The following is a 21,688-nucleotide window of genomic DNA, read 5'->3' as shown; positions in this document are numbered from 1 at the left end:
GATTTTGGCTTCTTTGTCAAAAAATCAAAAAATCCATAGTTGTGTGTGGCTTTATTTTTGGATCTTAGATTGATCCACCAGTCTGTTTCTATGCCAGTACCATGCAGTTTTCATTACTATTGTCTTTAGCACAGCTTGAGATCAGGGATACCTCCAGATGCTCTATTGATGTACAGGATCATTTTGGAAATGCTGTTTTATTTTTGTTTTTGTTTTTTCATATGAAATTGAGAATTGTTCTTTCAAGTTCTGTAAAGAATCTTGTTGGTATTTTGATGAAAATTGCATTGAATCTAAAGATTGCTTTTGGCAGGATGGCCATTTTCACTATTAATCCTACCAATCCATTAGCATGGGATATCTTTCCACCTTCTTATATCTTCTTCAATTTCTTTCTTCAGAGACTTGAAGGATTTTGTTTGTTTGTTTTTGCAAACAGGTCCTTCACTTGTTTGGTTAGAGTCATACCAGGGTGCTTTATGTTATTAGTGACTATAAGTGAAGGATGTAGTTTCCCTAATTTCTTTCTCAGCCCTTTTGTCTTTCATATACAGGAGGGCTACTGATTATTTTGAGTTAATTATTTTATCCAGCCATTTTGCTAAAGGTGTTATCAGCTGAAGGAGTTCCCTGGTACTTTTAACCCCTGCACAGATGTAGCCCTTGGTAGCTCAGTTTCCAAGTGGGTTACCTAGTAATGGGAACAGGGACTGAATTCTGAGATTGGCTCTTTGATCACCTCCCCGTGAGGGGAGTGCAGCCTTACCAGGCCACAGAGGAAGACAATTCAGCCACTTCTGATGAAACCTGATAGGCTAGGGTCAGAGGGAAGTCAAGGAGGACATCCTCCATCAGTGGACTTGCAGAGAGGCATGGGAAGAGAGGACAGGAGAAAAGATGGGATTGGGAGGGGATGAGGAGAGGGCTACAGCTGGGCTACAAAGTGAATAAACTGTAATTAATAAAAACTAAATTAGTTTAAAAAATAAACAACAGAAACTACATTTATTCTGTTTAATCTGCTAAACATCAGAGCTTATGGCTGAGCTTATATTAAGCACGGTCAGAACTCTTACATCATTCTAAGGAACCAGTGGTACACATACCTGGATTTGCTCTCAACTCCTTTTTCCAAAAGTCGATTTTGTGTATCTCAAGTCATTCAAAACAATATTTTTGTATTTATGGAATTTTTTTATATAAGGATCTGCTCATCATTATCAAAATATCTTAGCACAGTCCTATAGGATTAGTGAAATAGTCCCTTAACACAAAAAAAATGAGTCTTTTTCCTCCTCTATATCTGTAATAAAAAGGTTTTTAGATTCCTTTAAATTTTTCATTTTCTTTGCTTATTTGTTCCAGATCTTCTGCTTTACTATTGAGTCCTGATATTCTATCCCCTGCTTGATTTATTCTACTTGCAAGACTTTTCCTTGAGTTTTCTATTTGGGCTATTGAGTTTTTCATTTCTATATTCATTTAAGCTTGAGTTATTTTTAGTGTATCTATCTCCTCTTTGAATTTTGTTTTCAAAACTTTGGATTGTCGTTATCATTTCTATCAGTCTTATGTTTGTGTTTCTTTGGGCATCACGTGGGTATTTGTTCTATTTTAGTTCATTGATCTGTTTCTTTGTGTCTTCCCTTATTTTTTTGATGATGTTTATGATGATTTGAGTCTTGTTTTTTGTCTAGGTCAGTGTTCCTCTAACTGTGGGCCATGACCCCTTTCATGGGGGTTACCTAAGACTATTAGAAAACACAGATACTTACATTATAATTAATAACCATAGAAAAAAATTACATTTATGAATTAGTAACAAAAATAATCTTATGGATTCAAGTCACCACAACATCAGGAAGTGTATTAAAGGGTCACAGTATTAGGAAGATTAAGAACCACTGCTCTGTGACTAGGGACACATCTCTTTTGTAGTTACCCCAATCATAAAATTATTAGGAAGGTTGAGAACCACTTGTCTAGATAATTCTTACAAAGAAACGTTTCTACAGGAACATTTGCACTCTCGTAGAGAATATGCTCCTAATTATTTTATCAAAAAAATATTTCCATCATCTGCTTCTAAAATTCCCACATAAACCTTGGTTCAATTTATCTTATTATATACATTGTTGAAATCGTCACAGTTTTGAACATCTAAGAATCTGTTCCTTTCTACACATCAGTATCTGCATCAGATATCAACACTCCATCCCTGTGTTCTTATCACCTATTTTCCAAAGATGAAAATTAAATTTTTATTTTAATAGTCCATATATGTTCAACACTTTCATAGTTTACATCCTGTGAATAAAACAAGATCGACATCATTATTAATGTAACATGCAGAGTTTACTATGCAAGGGAATTCTGAAAGTGTTCTTCCGTTGATTTCTGAAGATTCTCTGGTGCATATATGGTCAGTTCTTTCTATACTGCAGTTGCAATACAGGAACGCTTTACTGCAGTATACTGCAGATGCTATACTGATGTTTAACAGCAACAAGAATCCCTCTGCCCTAACTGCGTTCCCATTTACCTCAGTGTGTGTGTGTGTGTGTGTGTATGTGTGTGTGTGTGTGTGTGTGTGTGAAGGAGATTTATAATTTTCCTTACCATATTACATGTATATTACTAAAAACAAAACTAATTATTTTTGAGGTACAATGGATATTTATTCGTTTTTCTCCATTTTACTAACAAACCTCTTATTTCTGACTTTGTCTTATTAGAATGCAGTTTTGATTACATTATAACCTGTATCTAATTAACACTGGCTTCCCACTGCATCCAAAATTAAAACTGTCCATCATCCTAACATTCAATAATCCATACTATTTTCTTAACGCTGTTTTATTTTGAATCCAGTTCTCATACACTGGCTATATAACCTTAAGTAAGTTACTCACCATCTCAACATTTTCATTTCCTAATATGAATTATGTGGATAATATTAGCACCTAACTGATAGTCATTAATATGCACTTTGCTAAAAAATAGGTACAAGTATTACTTTTCTTACTCCTATAATATCCTGTTTCAGCTTTTCCATCTATCATTGTGAAGTTCTTCAGTTAGTCAGTCATGGGTTGCTTTGAGGAAACTAAAAAGACTACAGTGATTATCTCTCCAATATATGTTCCTCACCCACCTACTCTTTGTTTTAAATAGCTGTTTCTTCTAAAATAAGACAGTTTGCTTAATTCCTGAATGCCAAATTTTTGTATTTTGGTTAATCCAAGAATAACATAAAATGCCATCAATATTTGGATATTTTTAAACTCACTAAAAACAAACAAAAAAAGGGGGGTATTACCATTTTTGGCATCCATGACAGTGGACATCTTTTTATGAAAAGTGCTAACCTCATTATAAAGGGTAGATATTAGAGGGCATTTTAACCTAAGAGTTTAGATTTTTCTTAAAGTCGCTTTGTTTGACTAATGTGTTTCAGTTTCTTTGTATACTTAATAGCTATAAATGCTAAATAAATTAGTGAAACAAACAAAGCATGTTTATACAGTCAATTCAGCATAATTATATTGTAAAAGTAAAAAGAAAGCAAACTAAATTATAATACATACAAATAATGTGATGCTTTTTTCTCAGTCCAATATTGCTTATGTTGGATAGTCTTTATTTAATTTATGCTGTTTGTAAAATTTTATAAATGAGCGATAAAATATCCTTATAGTATTATAATACTGTACTAATGATACTTGTAAGTATTCATACTCTTATAATACTGTACTTATGATAATTATAATACTTACTATAGTACTTATAATTGTGATACTTATAATACTTAACCACAGTACTCATAATTATCATAAATACAGTATTATAATACTTAAGAGTATATTATCCTTATCCTTATACTATTATTTAAGCTGAGAGGGGAGGTGAAAAAAGAGATTAATTTGGCCATTATACTTTAAGAAAAAAAAATCTATCCTCATATGTTTAACTTATGTAGGACAGGAAAGGCAGTGCTAGCAGGCAAACTCACAGCATCAACATTACATTCAAAATGCTCTGCTAGTGACCCATGTTCCCAGCTCAACCCTCTTTCCATTTCATGTGTACGGCACTGGTCTCCTGAATGTGATTGACATCCCAGTGGCAAGGCTTATTCAATCTGGCTTTCTCCACTAAGGTGGAGTGTTGACCAGTTCTTTCCTGAGTTTTAATCTCTTCTGTGTGAAAGGTTAACGTTTATTACATCTCACTAAACTTTGATTTGGTTATCTCTGTGATGGGATTCATGGAAAGTGTTTTCCTATGGCTCCTTTGAGAGAACTTTCAATTGACTCCAAGAATGACACAGAGTAACGGCATCACATTATTCTGGGCAGGCTTTTAACTTTATTAGTGGAGCTCTTCAGTCAGCTGTGCTCAGAGAGAGTGCAAGTGGACACAGATAGCAATTTTTATAGGTCAGTGCTGGTTTATGTCATCAAGTCAGCCTGAGCCCTATTCTTAGACTCCAATGATATTTGGAATTTCTGTATTTGAGGGGCTTTTTTTCATTACACCAGATGTCTAAAGGAGGGAGTTAATTACAGTCAGCAGACATATATATAACTATTGTTTAATGTATTTCATAATTTACACTCTAAGTGTTCTTCCTCCAATATGCCATTTGTAATTTAAAAATCAGCTACAAAAAGCAAATGTACAATGTCAAATAAGCATTTCTATGTTGACAAATCTCAGGGGAGTCTCGGCATTCTTTCACAGCTAAGAAGTGGCTGTCAAAATCTAAGATTTGCATAAATCTTTGCAGCAAAGAAGCTTGCAATAAAAGCTCATTTTGAGTATGAGGCAAATTCTGTGAGTTCATTTCAGACGTCATGTGAAGACAATAAGCACTGACGTTACTGGCAGCATATCTTTGTAAATCTGATAACAAGGACATCTAAGGCTCTCTAAACTGAGAAATCTAAAATCTCACGGGTTGCAAATCTTCCAAGGTCATGTAGAAAGGGAGCTTTGCAGGAGTATTAGAGGAAGACTAAGTGTGGATTCTGAGTGTGGAGGGCAAGTGTAACATCGTCTCAGTTTAGACTTAAGAGATTTTCAGAAAAACCCAAGAGCTATCAGAGCTCAGAGTTACACTAAGCAGAGATGCTGTACCACTTGCCTAGGGTTCCTGGGAGATTTCTTTGTTTCAGAAATCATCTTGGCATTTTGAGGCTTCCTATCTATTGTTTTATACTCAAGCATTTCATGTCTGCTATATTAGGCTGTTTGGTTTTGGAGTGTCACAGAGCATTTTCTGTTTTTTTTTTTTTTTTTTTTTTTACAATTTATTTACTTTGTGTTCTGCTGTAGCCCCCTCCCTCTTCCCCTCCTAATCCTGCCCTTCCTCTATCTTCTCCTCCCATGCTCCTTCCCCAGTCCACTGATAGAAGTGGCCTTCCTCCCCTTCCCTCTGACCCTATCCTAGCAGGTCTCATCAGGGCTGGATGCATTGTCTTCTTCTGTGGCCTGGTAAGGCTGTACACCTCCCAGGGGGAGGTAGCCAAAGAGCCAGCCCATGAGTTCATGTCAGAGACATGACATTCTTGTCTTTAACATTTAAGTAATTTTCTATTGTGTAAATGCACTACATTTCAATTATCTGTTCTTCAGTTAAGGGACAGTTAGATGGTTTCAGGTTTCTGGCTATTGTGAATAAAACTCCAGTGAACATGGTTGAGCAAGTCTCTTTGTGGTAAGATGGAGCATCCTTTTGGTATATGCCCAAGAGTAGTGTAGCTGGGTCTGGAGTAGATCAACTTTCAATGTTCTGAGGAACAACCATGTTTTCCATAGTGGGCTAGAGTGCACTACCACCAACAAGGGAGGCCTGTTCTTCTTGCTCCACATCCTTGCCTGCATGAACAGTCACTGTGTTTTTTATCTTAGCCATTCTGACAAGTATAAGATAGAATCTCAAAGTAGTTTTGATCTGAATTTCCCTGATGGCTAAGGATGTTGAATGTTTCCTTAAGTGTTTCTCAGTCATTTGAGATTGCTCTTTTGAGAATTCTCTGTTTAGAGCTGTACCCCCATTTTTAATTGGATCATTTGGTTTTTTAATATCTAGTTTCTTGAGTTCTTTATACAGTTTGGATTTTTAGCTCTCTGTCAGATGTATAGTTGGGAAAAATCTTTCCCACTCTGTAGGATGCTATTTTGTCCTTTTGATGCTGTTTGTTGCCTTACAGAAGCTTTTCAGTTTCATAAGATCCCATTTATTGGTTGTTGTCCTTAATTCTTACCCTATTACTGTTGTGGTCAAGAAGTTCTCTCCTGTGCCAACGTGTCTCAGGCTCTTCCCACTTCTTCTATTAGAGTCAGTGTATCCGGTTTTACGTTGAGGTCTTTGACCCACTTGCACTTGAGTTTTGTGCAAGATAATAATTTTGGATCTATTTGCATTCTTCTACATCAAGTAGCAGCAACACCATTTGTTAAATATGTTTTATTTTTCCACTGCATTTCTGGCTTCTTTATCAAAATAAGGTGTTATAGGGTGCGTGGATAGATGTCTGTGTCCTCAATTTGATTTAATTGATTTAACTGTCTGTGTTTATGACAGCACCATGTGATTTTTATTACTATAGCTCTTTAGTACAGCTTGAAATCAGGGATGGTGATACCTCTGGATGTTATTTTATTGTATGGGATTTTTCTTTAGCTATCCTAGAGTTTTTATTTTGTTTTGTTTTGTTTTCATATTAAGTTGTGTATTGATCTTTCAAAGTCTGTAAAGAATATTGTGTTGAATCTGATGATTGCTTTTTGTAGGAGGGCCATTTTTACTATGTTAATCCTATTGCTATATGAGCATGGCAGATCTTTCCATCTTCTGATATCTTCTTTAATTTCTTTCTTCAAAGATTTGAAGTTATTGTCATACAAGTCTTTTAATTACTTGGTTATAGTTACCCCAGGATATTTTATATTATTTGAGGCTATCATGAAGGATGTTGTTTCCCAGATTTCTTTCTTAGCCTGTTTGTAATTTCTGTATATAAGGGCTTCTGATTATTATTATTTTTATGTTAGTCTTGAACTAGACAATTCACTAAAGGTATTTATCAGTTGTAAGAGTTCCCTGGTAGAACTTTAGGGGTCAATTATATATTATATCATATCACTTGAAAATAACAATACTTTGTGTTCTTTCTTTTCAATTTATGTCTTCTTAATCTTCAGTTGTCTTTTTGCTCTAGCTAAAACTCCGATACAGTAATTGACATTCTTATTTTTAATTATAATATTGAATAGATTTGGAGAGTGTGAACAGATTTATACTGTTTTATTATTATTACTTTAGTGAAATAGCTTTGAGGTTCTCCACATTTAATTTGATGTTGGTTATTGAATTGCTGTAAACTGCCTTTATTATATTTCTGTATGTCCCTATCCTAATCTCTCCAAAATTTTTATCATGAAGGAGCTTTGGATATTTCCAAGTTTTTTTTCAGCATCTATTGAGATTCTCCTGTTTTTTTTTTGTTTGTTTGTTTTTCAGTTTGTTTATATGTGGGATTACCTTGACAGATTTTTATATTTTGAGCCACCCCTGAATCTCTGGAATGAAGCCTACTTGATTGTGGCAGATGTTCTTCTTGATGTGTTCTTGAACTCAGTTTGCAATTATTTTATTGAGTATTTTAGCAAAAATGTCCATGAGGAAAATTGCTGTGTAATTCTCTTTCTTTGTTGAATCATAAGGGTGACTGTGTTCTCATTAAATGAATTTGACAATGTTCCTTCTGTTTTTATTTTGTGGAAGAGTTTGAGGAGTATTTGTGTTAGCTCTTCCTTTAAAGTCTGGTAGATTTTTGTGCTAATATCAACCAGGCTTGGTCTTTTTGTAGTTAGGATACTTTTAATGACAACTTCTATTTTCTTGGAGGTTACAGGTCTGATATTGCTTTTAAATTGCTAAATACCATCTATCAATAAAATTACCTATTTCTTTAGCTTTTCCAATTTTTTTGGAGTCTAAGTTTTAAAAGTATGACTTGAAGATTCCTTTTTTTTTTCCTGTTATTCCCCCCCCCCCCCTTGCAGGCCCATTATTTCTGATTTTGTTAATCTAGATATTCTTTCACTTTGTTTTAGTTAGTTTGGGCAATGGTTTGTCTATCCTGTTGATTTTCTCAAAGAACCAACTCTTTTGTTTTTCCTTGATTCTTGTATTGTTCTCTTTGTTTCTATCTATTGATTTCAGCCCCCAGTTTGATTATTTTCTGCCATCTACTTTTCTTAGGTGAACTTGCTACTCCTTTTCTAGAACTTTTCAGGTGTTCTGTTAAATTGCTACTATGAGATCTCTCCAAATTTTTTTTAAGGCACTTAATGCTATAAACTTCCCTCTTGGTTTTACTTTCATTTGTGTCACATAAGTTTGGGTATGTTTGCATTCATTTTCATTGAATTTTAGGAAATCTTTAATTTCTTTAATGTTTTTTTCTTCATTGATCCAGCAATCATTCAGTATTGTCAAGTTTCCATGATTTGTACACTTTTCATTGTTTCTGTTGTTCTCTCTCTGAGTTAATATGGTCATTTTAGGATAATGTTTCTTGAGGTGCTGAGAAGAAGGCTTATTCTTGTGAATTGAGGAAAATATTCTGCAGATATATGTTAGATCTGTTTGGTTCATAATGTCTTTAAGCTCCAGTATGTTTCAATGACCTGTGCATTGGTAAGAGTGGAATATTGAAGTTCTTCAGTATCAATGTATGAGGGTTGATATAGTAGCTTTACTTTACAAATGTTGGTGCCCTTGCTGTTGGGGCATAGATGCTAAAAGCTGAATTGGAATTTTTCTTTGATGAGTATGGAGTGTCTCTCCCTGTCTCTTTTGATTGAATTTGCGTTGAAGTCTTGTTAGATAGGAGAATGGCTTTATCGGCTTTCTTCTTAAGTTCATTTACTTGGAGTGATCTTTTCCAATTGTTTACTCTGAGGTAATGTTTACCATTGATGTTGATGTCTATTTCTTGCATAAAGCAGAAGGATGGATCCTGTTTTCACATCCATTCTGTCTTTTTTATTGGGAATTGAGTCCACTGATACTGAGAAATATCAATGACTGATGATTGCTACTTTCTGTTATTTTGTTATGGTTGCTATTTTTTATAACTTTTGTTTTTATATGAATTACAGGTTACTTATTTTGTATCCCAGCTGTAGCCCCCTCCCTCATTCCTTCTCAATCCCACCCTCCCTCCCTCATATCCTCCCTGCCCCTCTCTGAATCCACTGATAGGGGAGGTCCTCCTCTCCTTCCATCTATCCTAGCTTATCAGGTCTCATCAATGGCTGCAATGTCCTCCTCTGTGGCCTAGCAAGGGTGCTTCTCTCTCAGAAGGAATGTCAAAGAGCCCTCCACTGAGTTCATGTCACAGACAGCCCCTGTTCCCCTTAGTAGATAACCCACTTAGATGCTGAGCTGCCATAGGCTACATCTGAGCAGGGGTTCTAAGAGAGAGAGTGTGTGTGTGTGTGTGTGTGTGTGTGTGCGCGCGCGCGCGCGCCCATGCTCATGCACAAGCCCTTTTTTGGTTTTGCTTATGTGAAATTGCTTATTTCCTGGGTTTTCATGGATATATTTAATGTTCTTTGATGGGAATTTTCTTTTTAGTATCTTTTGTAGGACTGGATTTGTGGATAGATAATTTAAATTTGAATTTATCATGGAATATTAGTTTTCTCCATTTATGGTGATTGAAAGTTTTGCTGGGTATAGTAGTCTATGCTGTCGTCTGTACTATGTCATTCCAGCTTTTAGCATCTCCACTGAAAAGTAAGGTTTAGAACCAATAGGTCTGCTTTTATACATTCCTTTGTCTTTCTCCCTTGAAGTTTTTAATTTTCTTTCTTTGTTCAATATGCTTAGTGTTTTGATTGTTACATGGCACAGGGACTTTCTTTTCCTTCCAGTTTACAATCTATTTGGTGTTTTGCAAGCATTTTTACATTTTTCCCCTTTATAGGCATTCTTTTTTATATATATAAGAAAAAATAAAGTCTTTTATGTTTTTGTAAAAATTATTATTTGGGCCTTTGAGCTTGGATTATTCTCCTTCTATTTCCATTATTCTTAGCTTTAGTCTTTTCACAGTGTTCCGAATTTCCTGGATGTTTTGTGTCAGGTATTTTTTTTTTTTAGATTCAACATTTAAAAAAACATATACATCTGTTCATTCTACAGTATTTTCAATGTCGGATTATCTCTTCTATCTATTGAATTTTGTTGGCAATGCTTGAATCTGTAGTTTCTTCTTACTTATCTAGATTTTTCATTTCCAGAATTCTTTTCTTTATTGCTTCTATTTCCTTTTCTGGTATTGAATAGTTAGATAATTCATTTCTTTCAACTGTTTGTTTTTAGTTGGCTTTCTGTAAGGAATTTTTCAATTCCTCCCCCCCTCCCATTTCTCTAAGGGATTTATTCATTTCATCTTTAAGGACTTCTATAATCTTCGTGGAATTGATTTTAATGTTATTTTCTCGTGTTTCCATGTGGTTGGAATATTCAGGGCTTACTATACTAGGATAGCTAGACTCTGCAGGTGACATATTGCCTTGGCTGTTGTTGAGTGTGTTCTTATAATGGTATCTAGGCATCTTGATTTGGGATAAATTATCATATGTCTAGTTGCCTATTTCTGTGTTTGGCTTTGCTGCGTGAGTGTCTTTTTTCTTGATCTGTTTTCTCTTTGAGCTTCTGGCTGGCATGGCCTATGCTTGAGTAGAAGATAACTACCAGAGTTGGGGGCTGGGCTTCTGATGGCCAAGGTGGCCTCTGGTTGAGCAGAGGATGGCAACTTAAGTTGGTAAATGTGTGGCCTCTGGTCCAGCTGGGGTTCCTGCAGTTCTGGTGCCTGGCATGGCCTCAAGTCCAGCAAGGTGCCACCACTGAAGTTGGGAGCCTGCAGTTCTCTTTGACAATGTGGACTCTGATGGAATAGGGTAAGGTAATTTCTTAGAGGAAAGGATGTCATTACTCATGAAATTCACTGAACTACATTCTGTGATAGGCCTTTTTAACATATTGAGAGAGTAGACTAATTCAGAAAAAATCTCTTCTAGCTAAAGGATCTAATTTCTCTATCCTCACCAAAAATGACAAGAAGCATTAAATAACATTGATTTGAAATTTAGATTTATAACTTACATCAGTCATTATAAGACAGACGCATTTTTTTGGACTCTACTTCATCACAGTGCTCAGAATGATCACTTGGTGTTTATGATATTTTTGAATATTCGATTTTTTTTCTAGATTCATTTCTTTTTGTTTTTGTTTTTTTTAAGACAAGTTTTTTTTTCCTGTGTAGCCTTTACTGTCCTAGACTTGTTTTGTAGACCAGGCTGGCCTCAAATTTACAGAGATTCATCTGTCTCTGCCTCCCCAAGAGCTGGGATTATAGGCATGTGCCACTGCATTTAGTCTTTTTGTAGACTAAAATGTGTTTATGCTTTATGTGTTTCTTTTAAATTTTGATAGAATATTTTTACAAAATACTGCTGTATAAAAATTCTATTTTATTTGTTTATCTGAGCACTGTATTTTTCGGCGTTCCCCCTAGATGTTTGAAATAAAACAATTAAGGTATATAAATAAGTCAACATTAAAATATATATGCTATTGGGATGATAAGAAAGAAATGCTTGGTGAAATTAATGGAGGAGGAGGAGAAATAAAACTTTATAGGCAGTAACAGAAATCCTCATCAGAAAAGTGGCTTTTAAATAATGAGGTAAGAATGTCAGCCAATGTGGTATAAAGGAGACAATATTCAAGTGTGATCCAGTCTTTCTGGATTATTCAAGGAACACCACAGAGTGCAACCTTACTATAACAAATGATAAGGGGTGACAGTACTGCGGTCAGAAGGAAAACATTAAAGATGTCATGAGAAGACAGCTCAGGAAAGTTCTCAAGACCTGTTACTGATTCTGATTTTGTTTTGTGTGGACTGAGCTTTGCATCGATGAGGCAGAAGTTGATTGTTATCTACACTGTGTCTTGCTGGCATTATTATGGCCGGTGTGATGGAAGACACTAAGAGTAGGCAGCATTATGGGGAGGGAAAACAGCTGAAAGGCCACTGGCGTACGTCTGGAGAGAGATGCTAACAGCTTGGCCAGGATATGATGACAGTGACTAATGAGAAGCTGAGAAGTCAGTTCCTGATAGGTTTGACATCTGAGCCCAAAAGACTCAATGGTTAATTGCTAGAGCTCATGGCAAAAGCTGAAGTGGGGAATTCTGAATTCCCTACCCTAGATTAGGCACACTAGTGTGGTCAGGTAAACATCTCTAGTTTTCCTGTGAGGTTTATTACTACCTTTAAATGTGTTATTAAAATCCAGTATGCCCATCAAAAACATGTGAGTCCTAACATCACCAAAACTACATTGCATAAAAGCATGTTCTTGAACTTTGTTTTACATGTAGCACTGATTGTTTGGCTCTTGGGTCAGTCCAGAGCCAGAGAAGTCAAGGTTACCAGTACATCTTGCTCGGAAGGCCAGTTTTCTGTGTTCTGCTCCAGAGAGAATATTTCTGACCTTTTACATTCACTTTCCAATTGTTTCCAAGAAAAGCTCAGAAACTATATCAAAGGGTCATGCAGATACATCATTGTTGCTAAAACAAAACAAAACAAACAAACAAACAAACAAAAAAACCCTCACAGAACAGAGCTTTTATTTACCATCCATGAAAGTAAACAATATTTCTCTCAAATCCAGACCATGTTTTCTGACTTGGGGTATAATGAAAGCAAATGAAAGATGCATACAATGATATGTGTATGCAGTTTATTAAAAATGTTTTCATGCAACCATTCTTTCTATGCCTGCTGTTTTTGTAAGTATTGGAGTAACTTTTAGTTCATGAAAAAAAAAAAAAAAAACAAGATCACGTTCTTTAACAACATCCTTCTGTATTTTATTCTAGAACCTACAGATATGCCACCAATGTTACTAATTGCAAGTCCTGAAACAATTGAGGTCTTCTTCATTAATGGAAGTAAAATAACAACCATAAGCTCATCCAACAGAAATGAAATTCATACTTTAGACTTTATTTATAATGAAGACATGGTTTGTTGGATTGAATCGAGAGAGTCTTCCAATCAACTCAAATGTGGCCAGATGACAAAATCAGGAAGATTAACAGATCAAAGGATAATTAACATTCTTCAATCTTTCCACAGTAAGTGTTTTAATTTTATTCATGGCCCTTCAAGAATCATTTTTTTTTTTTTTTACCCTTCAATAATTTTCTTTACAGACAAGGGATTTGCATTCTTACTTCTTAACCTACCCTAGCTTGGAGAGCTGAATGTTTTCATTTGAGTCTGCTGGATATATGTTTGCATGTGTTCACACAAACAGGTTCAGTAGATATTTATTCCTAATAAATAATAAATAATAAACACATTGCAGTGTTTATTATAATATTTAATTTAATGCTTCCTGGAGCGTCACCTTGCTTGTAATTGACACTGTTTCTGAGATATAGTTAAAAATGTGGCTGCAAGGATGGAATATCAATAAAAGAAGAATGGCACAAACTTATTTTTATCATTATTAATTAACTAGATGAAGTATTTGTTTCATATACACTGAAAACTATTAGTTTTATGCCAATTGGTTAAAAACATTTATTGGCTTTCACTAAAGCAAATCAGCATGTTTTACTATTTTCCAAAATATCAACTATTGATGTTTAATTTTTTTGACTTTTCATGACTAGTAATCAGTCTTCTCTTTCTGCCTGGTGCCACAAACTGAAATAATATGGCTATATACTGACTCTCTGCTCCATCTTCCACATGGGTATAATATTAACCTGCATATGTCTAGATACCCTTCTGTGAGAATTTTAACATGTATTTAGTTATTTTCTCATTTAAGAAAATGATACCCTCATTAATTCTTCACACTAAAAAATAAATTATAAACATTAAAAGAAATTATGATGTGGAATAAATGTAATTTTGCTGGTCAAAAATATTTGGTGATATGGACAGCCATTCATACCAAGCCACTTCAAAAAAGTCATATTTTACAGCATATATTGATCATGGGTTCAGGCAGGAATTGAATTTGAAACAAGGTACCAACTCTTTACCATATTTTGATTAGCCCATCCAATGCAAATGTATTTACTTCAAGAAATAGCATAAAGAATGATCAAATAACCAGGATATTACATAGTCATGCGTGACTGATCCCAGTCTTACTTCAGCAGTCTTTTCCTTACATTTGCTATTCCCTAAAATTATTGATTTTTTTCTTTGATAATTATCAAGAAATCATTATTTTGTAAACCAAAAAAGTAAAAGAAATTGCACTTCATAACAGTTGTAAACATGTCTTTGTAACTTACTATATTTTAATAATAAAACAAATCAAGATATTTATACAAAGAGATTAGTTTTGCTAATTATTTTATGAAATGCTGAATAGCCTATTACTTTTGAACTGAAGACAAGAAATTGCACTCCTTATTATCCCACGTAGAGTAAATAATTTTTATGAAGTTTGGTTTAAGTCATGAAATTATATAGTCACTTTCAATTTTTTTAAGGTGTTTAATATGATGAAGTAATTCGATCATAGTGTGAACTGAAATGTGGGGCAGGCCTGCTGGCCTCTTTCACGATTCTAAGCTATGCATTTTAGCAACTTGTCACTGCACAGCTGCCATTGAAGATGATGTGCTCTGCATTTACCATGAAAATTTGTGGGTTAATAATGGAGTTTGAATATTCCATGAATTTATAATTACATAAAATCTCTGTCATAGTCTATAAGTGGAAATAACGAAATGTTTGGAGTCTAGATGAATACATATCACCATTGATTTTTTTTTCAGAGATTATGTTTGACATTTTCAACACCGTTGGCTTTAGGTGCCTTTTAACTTAAAAAAAAAAAAAAAGAAACAATTTCCTTTTAAACAACATCTATTTCAGACGCAGCTAAGGGAGGAAAGGTCGCAGGCGCACGTGCGCAAGCACAGGAGTGTGCATGGCCTTGTGCCTGCCTGGAAGGGTGGTATGTGAGAGAGGAGCTGAAGTAGAGGATGTAGTTCAGGGGCATTTCTATTTCCCGGAGCAGGGTGCTTGCACAGGTGTCCTGAATGGCTCTCTGATCAAGGTATCAAAGCAAAGGCCGAGACACAGCCAAACTTTGCTGGGTAGAGTGCATGGAATTTTATGAAAGAAGTGGGAGATTAAAAGACCTAGACGTTAAAGGACTTACAAAAGGAGACCAACAGAGCCAAAAAATAAATAAAACAAAAAACAAGCAAAAACAGCAACAAAAACTGAGTCCTGGGGCCCCTGCAGAGACTGATATCCCAACCAAGGACAATGCATGGAGAGGACTTAAAAACCCTGCTCAGATGTAGTCCGTAGACTCAGTCTCCAAGTGGATTCTCTAGTAAGGGGAGGAGGGGCTCGCTCTCTGATTACCTCCCCCTGGGGGATGCAGCCTTAACAGGCTACAGAGGAAGACAATGAAGTCAGTCCTGATGACACCTGATAGAGTAGGGTCAGAAAGAAGCAGAGGAGGAACTCCTTTACCAGTGGACAAGTGGAGGGGCATAGGAGGAGAAGAGGAGAGAGGGGGCCACAGCACGATTACAAAGTGAATAAATTGTAATAAATAATGAATTAAAAATTAAACATCTACATATATAGATAGATAGATGTTTAATTTATAGATAGATAGATAGATAGATAGATAGATAGATAGATAGATAGATAGATGTTTAATATGTATGGGTTCTGTGAAAAAAATTAAACAAGACAGATCAGAATGGCTTAGATTACAAACTGCTAAGACTGTGGTGGGTACTGTTATAGTTTTCAAGCCATTATAGATTTCAATTTTTTTTTTTAAATATACGACATATCCCCAAGCTAGCAGATGAAATGACCCTTCCTGGTTCATAACAGACAAATTTTTAACTCAGAATATGAGTGTTATGCAAAATTAATGGTTAAGACAGATCTAGGGTATCTAAGGCCCATGTTTGTTTGCTAGTTTGTTAATGGTTTTGTTCAGTTTAAGGCTAGAAAAACGATGTGCACCAAATACAGATATAAAGATTTTACTGATCATTTGAAATGGTTATCTGTGCAATAGGAAGTTTTATGTGCCTTTTCACAGATGGAAAATTGATATGCTAAATCTGAAAATCTGTATATATATAGTACCGGCTGCTAGCTTGGATTTTGGAACAGATTTCAGAGGTTTCCCAAATAAGTCTTTGGATCTCCATATTGTTTTATCATTCGAACCAACCAAAGGATTAGTTCCCTAATACTAGTATGAGAAAGTCACTGTTTTTGAAGGTTGTGAAAGAGGTGGAAATGGTGAGTCATAAAGACTTGTGTTGTTCAAAATGTCCTACAATTTTTTCTTGTGTAATTTTCATAGGAGTGCAGCATCTTAACACTTAAAATACCATTAAAGCAATATTGTACAAATGAGAATGGTCAATATCATGCTTAAAATGTCATATCAATTAAGGAACAGGGGAGAAAATGAGAGAGTACACTTTTATTGAACTTTTTTTCTTTTTTATGATACCTTATGTTTCATATTTGACATTTTATTCCCTAAAGCATAGAGTTGGAAGATAATTTTGGACTAATTGATTTGTAAATAAACTTAATTTTCAATAAAGTATTTTAAGAAAACATGTTTGTAGCAGCAGATTATTTTCTGTAAAACTTCTTGAAGAACGCTCTGGTAGGAACACAGATACTCAAATAAACTGGTGATCCAATCAGGGTACCATATTCAGAAGTGAATGTAGTAAATAAGGATAGTTTTGATTTATTTTATTATTAAAGATAGATTGTCATATATGCTTTTGCTCTGCTGTTATGTGATTCTCAAATAGTCTAAATATTCTGACAATGGTTTGCATGACCTAGGATGGACTTGACATCTTGTTAAGATTCATTTTGGGGCTCCGTTCCAGGCCATCACAGTGTGCTTGGCATTGCCAGTCCTTCCTGTCCTTTCCTTCCAAGTTATCTCTGGGCTGCTTTTGTCTTCTCTAAGACCATGTCTGTAGTAAAACATAGCTCTTTTTTTTCCATTTGCAGATATGCCTACACCTAGTAAATTAAATCCTGGATGGATTTTTCTTTAGTTTTTGTTTGTTTGTTTGTTTGTTTTGTTTTGTTTTATTTTTTATTTTTATTTTTTAATTATTATTACAATTTATTCACTTTGTATCCTGGCTGTAGCCCTCTCCCTCATCTCCTTCCAATCCCATCCTCCTTCCCTCTTCCCTGCTATGTCCCTCCCCCAGTCCACTGATAGGGGAGGTCTTCCTCCTCTACTATCTGACCCTAGCCTATTAGGTCTCATCAGGAGTGGCTGCATTGTCTTCCTCTGTAGCCTGGCAAGGCTGCCCCCCACAGGAGGAGGTGATCAAAGAGCCTGCCGCTGAGTCCATGCTCCCCTTACTAGGGTACCCACTTGGACACTGAGCTGCCATGAGCTACATATAGTTTATCCCCATGCATGGTCCTTGGTTGGAGCATTGTCTCTGTGCCCCTTTACCCCCTCCTCCCAGGCTTAGAAATTTTAGCTCTATTGGTCTCCTTGTGGAGATCCTTTCTCGTCCAGTTCTTTCAAGGCATCCACATTTAAACAGGTGAAGGAAATGGTGCAAGACATGAAAACAGAATTAGAATCAATAAAGAAAATACAAACTGAGAAATTTCTGGAAATGGAAAACCTAGCCAAGAGATTGGGAACCACAGAAGTCAGCATTGTGAACAGAATACAAGAGGTGGAGGAGAGAATCTCAGGCACTGAAGAAACAACTGAAGAAATCAATATATATCTCGAAAACAGACATTAAATCAGAAAAGGTCCTGACACAAAACATCCAAGGAATCAATCACACCATGGAAAGATGAAACCTAAGACTATTAGGAACAGATGAAAATAGAAGACCCCAGACTCCAAGGTCAAGAAAATATTTTCAAGAAAATCATAGAAGAAAATTTTCCCAATTTAAAGAAGATGATGTCCTTTTCTTTAGCTTCAACAGTTGATTTTTGTCTTCTCTCCATCTTAATTCATTTCCTGTAATTCTGTTCCATGATCTTTAGAAAGAAAGTTTGCTAAGTACACTATTTTGTTCATTTGCAATCACAAGATACCAATACTGTTTATAACAGTGCCTTGTACTGGGAGGTGAAGCCAATATCTAAGAATGTTTTCCACCACTAAGTTTTATCTCAAACATTATATATGTATATACATACGTGTGTGTGTGTGTGTGTGTGTGTGTGTACATACACATTGTGGTAAGATGTCATAATTTCCCAGATATTCATTACATAGACAGGGCTACCCCTGACTTCAAACTCCTGCAGTTGGAACAAATGTGTGTACAACCAAGCCGTATTACATTGTTTCAGTTTGTTTTCATATGGTTCTTAGTGAAGTAGTTCATTCCAATAGAGACTTAAGTGTCTGTTTGCTTCTTTCAAAGCCCAAAAAATTAATGATATTTTATTATTTAAAACAAAATAATGTACTAGCTTCAAAATTCTCTTAAGGCAAAAAGAAAAAAAAGATTTAACTTTTGGCTTCTCCACGGGCAGCTAACATCTTCTGCTTCTCACACACATACATATCATCTATGTACAGGGAGGTACGGTTTGCATTTTCTCTGATGCAGCTTAATCTCTAATTGCATTCTTTTTTAATATTATCATTTATTATAATTTATTCAATTTGTATCCTGGTTGTGGCCTTCTCCCTCGTCTCTTCCCAATTCCACCCTCCCTCCCTCTTTTCCTCCAAAGCCCCTCCCCTAGACCACCGATAGGGGAAGTTTTCCTCCCTTTCTATTTGACCCTAGCCTATCAGGTCTCATCAGGATTTTCTTCATTGTCTTCTTCTGTGGACTGACAAGGCTGCAACCCCCAGGGGGAGGTGATCAGAGAGCCAGCCACTGACTTTATGTCAGAGATAGACCCTGCTTCCCTTACTAGGGAACCCACTGGAAGGCTGAGTCTATGGGCTACATCTGAACTGGGGTTTTAGGTCCTCTCCATGCATTGCCTTTTGTTGGGGTATCATTCTCTTCAGGGTCCCCGAAGAGAATGATCTCTCATTTTATTCTTACATCATTATATTCTTTCAGAATTGATTTCAGTTTAGCAGATCATGGAAAACCTGAAGTTTGTACATTTCCTTCCTCCCTAGAGAGCAAAGGCATTAACAATCAGTCTAGAAACCAGCATTGGGATAGAAAATGCTCAGACGTTTATCAACTTCTAGCAAAAGAAAACTAAAGAAATGCTGAGGATGACCGGCCTTACCTCATATGTTAATATTTCAAAAACAGTGTTTTCATTTTGGTTGTTCATGTCTTTGCTAGGGCTGTCCCCAGAAGATGAATTATGCTTTCCTTTTAGCTGTTCAAAATCTATATTTTTTGTTAGAATATCTTGTGAAATGTAATTTTGGCACAACTAGTTAAAATAATTACTTTTATTTGGCCAGAGAGAACCTTGTGCAGTAATATTACAACTCTATTTTCACAAAATCCATTGGTAAACTTCTGTTTTGTGAGAAAATGCATGCTATATTAAGCTCTTTGTCGGTTTTTTAAACCTCTCATTTTCAAGTTAGCACATTTGCATGGATTCATTAGAAGTAGGCTTCTTCTTTCTGAGACGTGAATTACCATTTGTTTGTGTGTGAAGTTAATGAACACACTTTATTTCTGCAGGGATTTGGGGTGTAAGGGATGAGAATATGCCATTACTGATGTTTTGTTATTGTTTTCTTTTTTAAGTGGCCAATGATGCTGGTCTGAGAACATATTTCCATAGAACTTTTAGGAAATTTCTTTTTTGATAATATATTGAAACTGGCTTTGAAGTGAGTCATCTTGAGTAAAGCAAGTACAGAGCCATGGTAGACTTTACTAAGTGCTTGGATAGAAAGGAAAACAAACCAAAGAAAAGCAAACTTCTTCACACACTGCTCTTCTATACATTTGTCTTCGTTCTTGGGTCATCTCTGTACTTGTCGGTCTATAAAGACTGTGACTACTTTACTGTTTTTTGACAGGAGCTTGCAACTTGTAAAAGCAGAGGACAGGGATGTGTCTGATTTCAATATTTGTAGCAAGTTTTATTCAACATTTGTTGAAATATATTTTGCACACACAAGACACAAACACATTCCTATCCAAATTGAGCTTAATGCCGTGTAAGTCTGTGTGTATTACTATCTTAAATAACTGTGTTTATGTCATCTGGATGGAGAATTGTATTATTTAATTTATATTTTACTTAATTGATAGCATCACTTGGGAACTAATTTCTTCTTTTGATTGGATGGCTGTTTTTTTTTTGTTTGTTTGTTTGTTTTTGTTTTTGTTTTTGGTCCCAGTCCCCAAGGGTAATTGTAGATGACACTGGCTTCAAACTCACAGAGATCTGCTAGCTTCTGCCTCTGAGTGCTGGAATTACAGGTGTATGTCACCACATCCAGCTCAGGAGAATCATTTCTTGATATTTTAATAAAATTAACCAAAAGTAACATAAGTTTATGAAAAAAGTAAATAAGTTATTAGGTGATAAAATATTAAATAGTTTTTGTAAATTAAATTTTTGTTTTTCCTCCTCGTGAATGATTTATCTACCAAACTCTTTAAAATTTTTGCCTGGTTTTCTTAAATTTCATATTTTTCTTTCTTTAACTTTTTATTATGTTATTTTATTATTTAAAACAATTTTTAAATTCAAATATATTTTAATTATTTTCTTTTCTTTTCCCCAATGCCTTCCAAATGCTTTCTTAAAAAGTGCATGACGTCATTTTTAAATGCTCAGTAATACTCCAATGTGTAAATGTACCAGATTTTCTTTAATCATTCTTCTGTTGAGGGATATCTAGATTTTTTCCAACTCCTGGCTATAATGAGGACAGAAACAATGAACAAAGTTGAACAAGTGTCTTCTGCAGTAGGATGAATCATCCGTTGGGTATATAGCTAAGAATGGTATAGCAGGATCTTAAGGTAGATAGACTCCCATCTCTCCGAGGAACCCACACACTGATTTTCATAGTGGTAGCATGATTTTCCATGCTCAGCAGCAATGTATAAGTGTTCCCCTTATTCTACAACTTCATCAGCATGAGCTGTCACTTGTTTTGTTGATCTTATACATTCTGACAGGTATAAAATGAAATGTAGTTTTGAATTGCATTTCCCTGATGACTAAGTAAGTTGGACATTTAAGAGTTTTTCAGCTATTTGAGTTTTCTCTATGAGAATTCTCCATTTAGATAATGTACTCCATTTTTTAATTTATATTACACTTTTATTATTATTTATTATTGTATTACAATTTATTCACTTTGTATCCTGGCTGTGAACCCCTCCCTCGTCTCCTCCCAACCCCACCTTCCCCCCTCTTCTCCTCCCATGACCCTCCCCTAGTCCACTGATAAGGGAGGACCTCCTCCCCTTCTAGCTGACCCTAGCCTATCAAGTCTCATTGTGTTGTTTGTTTTCTTGATCTCTAGTTTCTTGACTTTTAAAATATATTTTGGATATAGCACTCTGTGGGTTTCCAGGAAGTGCCTGCTGGAGTTAGGG

General features: G+C 35.3%; 1 protein-coding gene across 1 annotated transcript in view; it reads left to right on the top strand.

The window, feature by feature from the left end:
• Positions 1-21,688, top strand: part of Lrp1b (LDL receptor related protein 1B) — a 2,037,254-nt gene that overhangs the window by 967,247 nt on the left and 1,048,319 nt on the right. The window contains exon 6 of the mRNA XM_060390094.1: positions 12,980-13,237. Coding sequence (XP_060246077.1) covers positions 12,980-13,237 — 258 coding nt within the window. The remainder of the gene's footprint in view (positions 1-12,979; positions 13,238-21,688) is intronic.

Source organism: Meriones unguiculatus, chromosome 8 (assembly GCF_030254825.1).
Source record: "Meriones unguiculatus strain TT.TT164.6M chromosome 8, Bangor_MerUng_6.1, whole genome shotgun sequence".
In the NCBI taxonomy this organism is placed as follows: domain Eukaryota; kingdom Metazoa; phylum Chordata; class Mammalia; order Rodentia; family Muridae; genus Meriones; species Meriones unguiculatus.
Note: the sequence above shows the minus strand (reverse complement) of the source record. Positions and strands in the feature narration are given on the sequence as shown.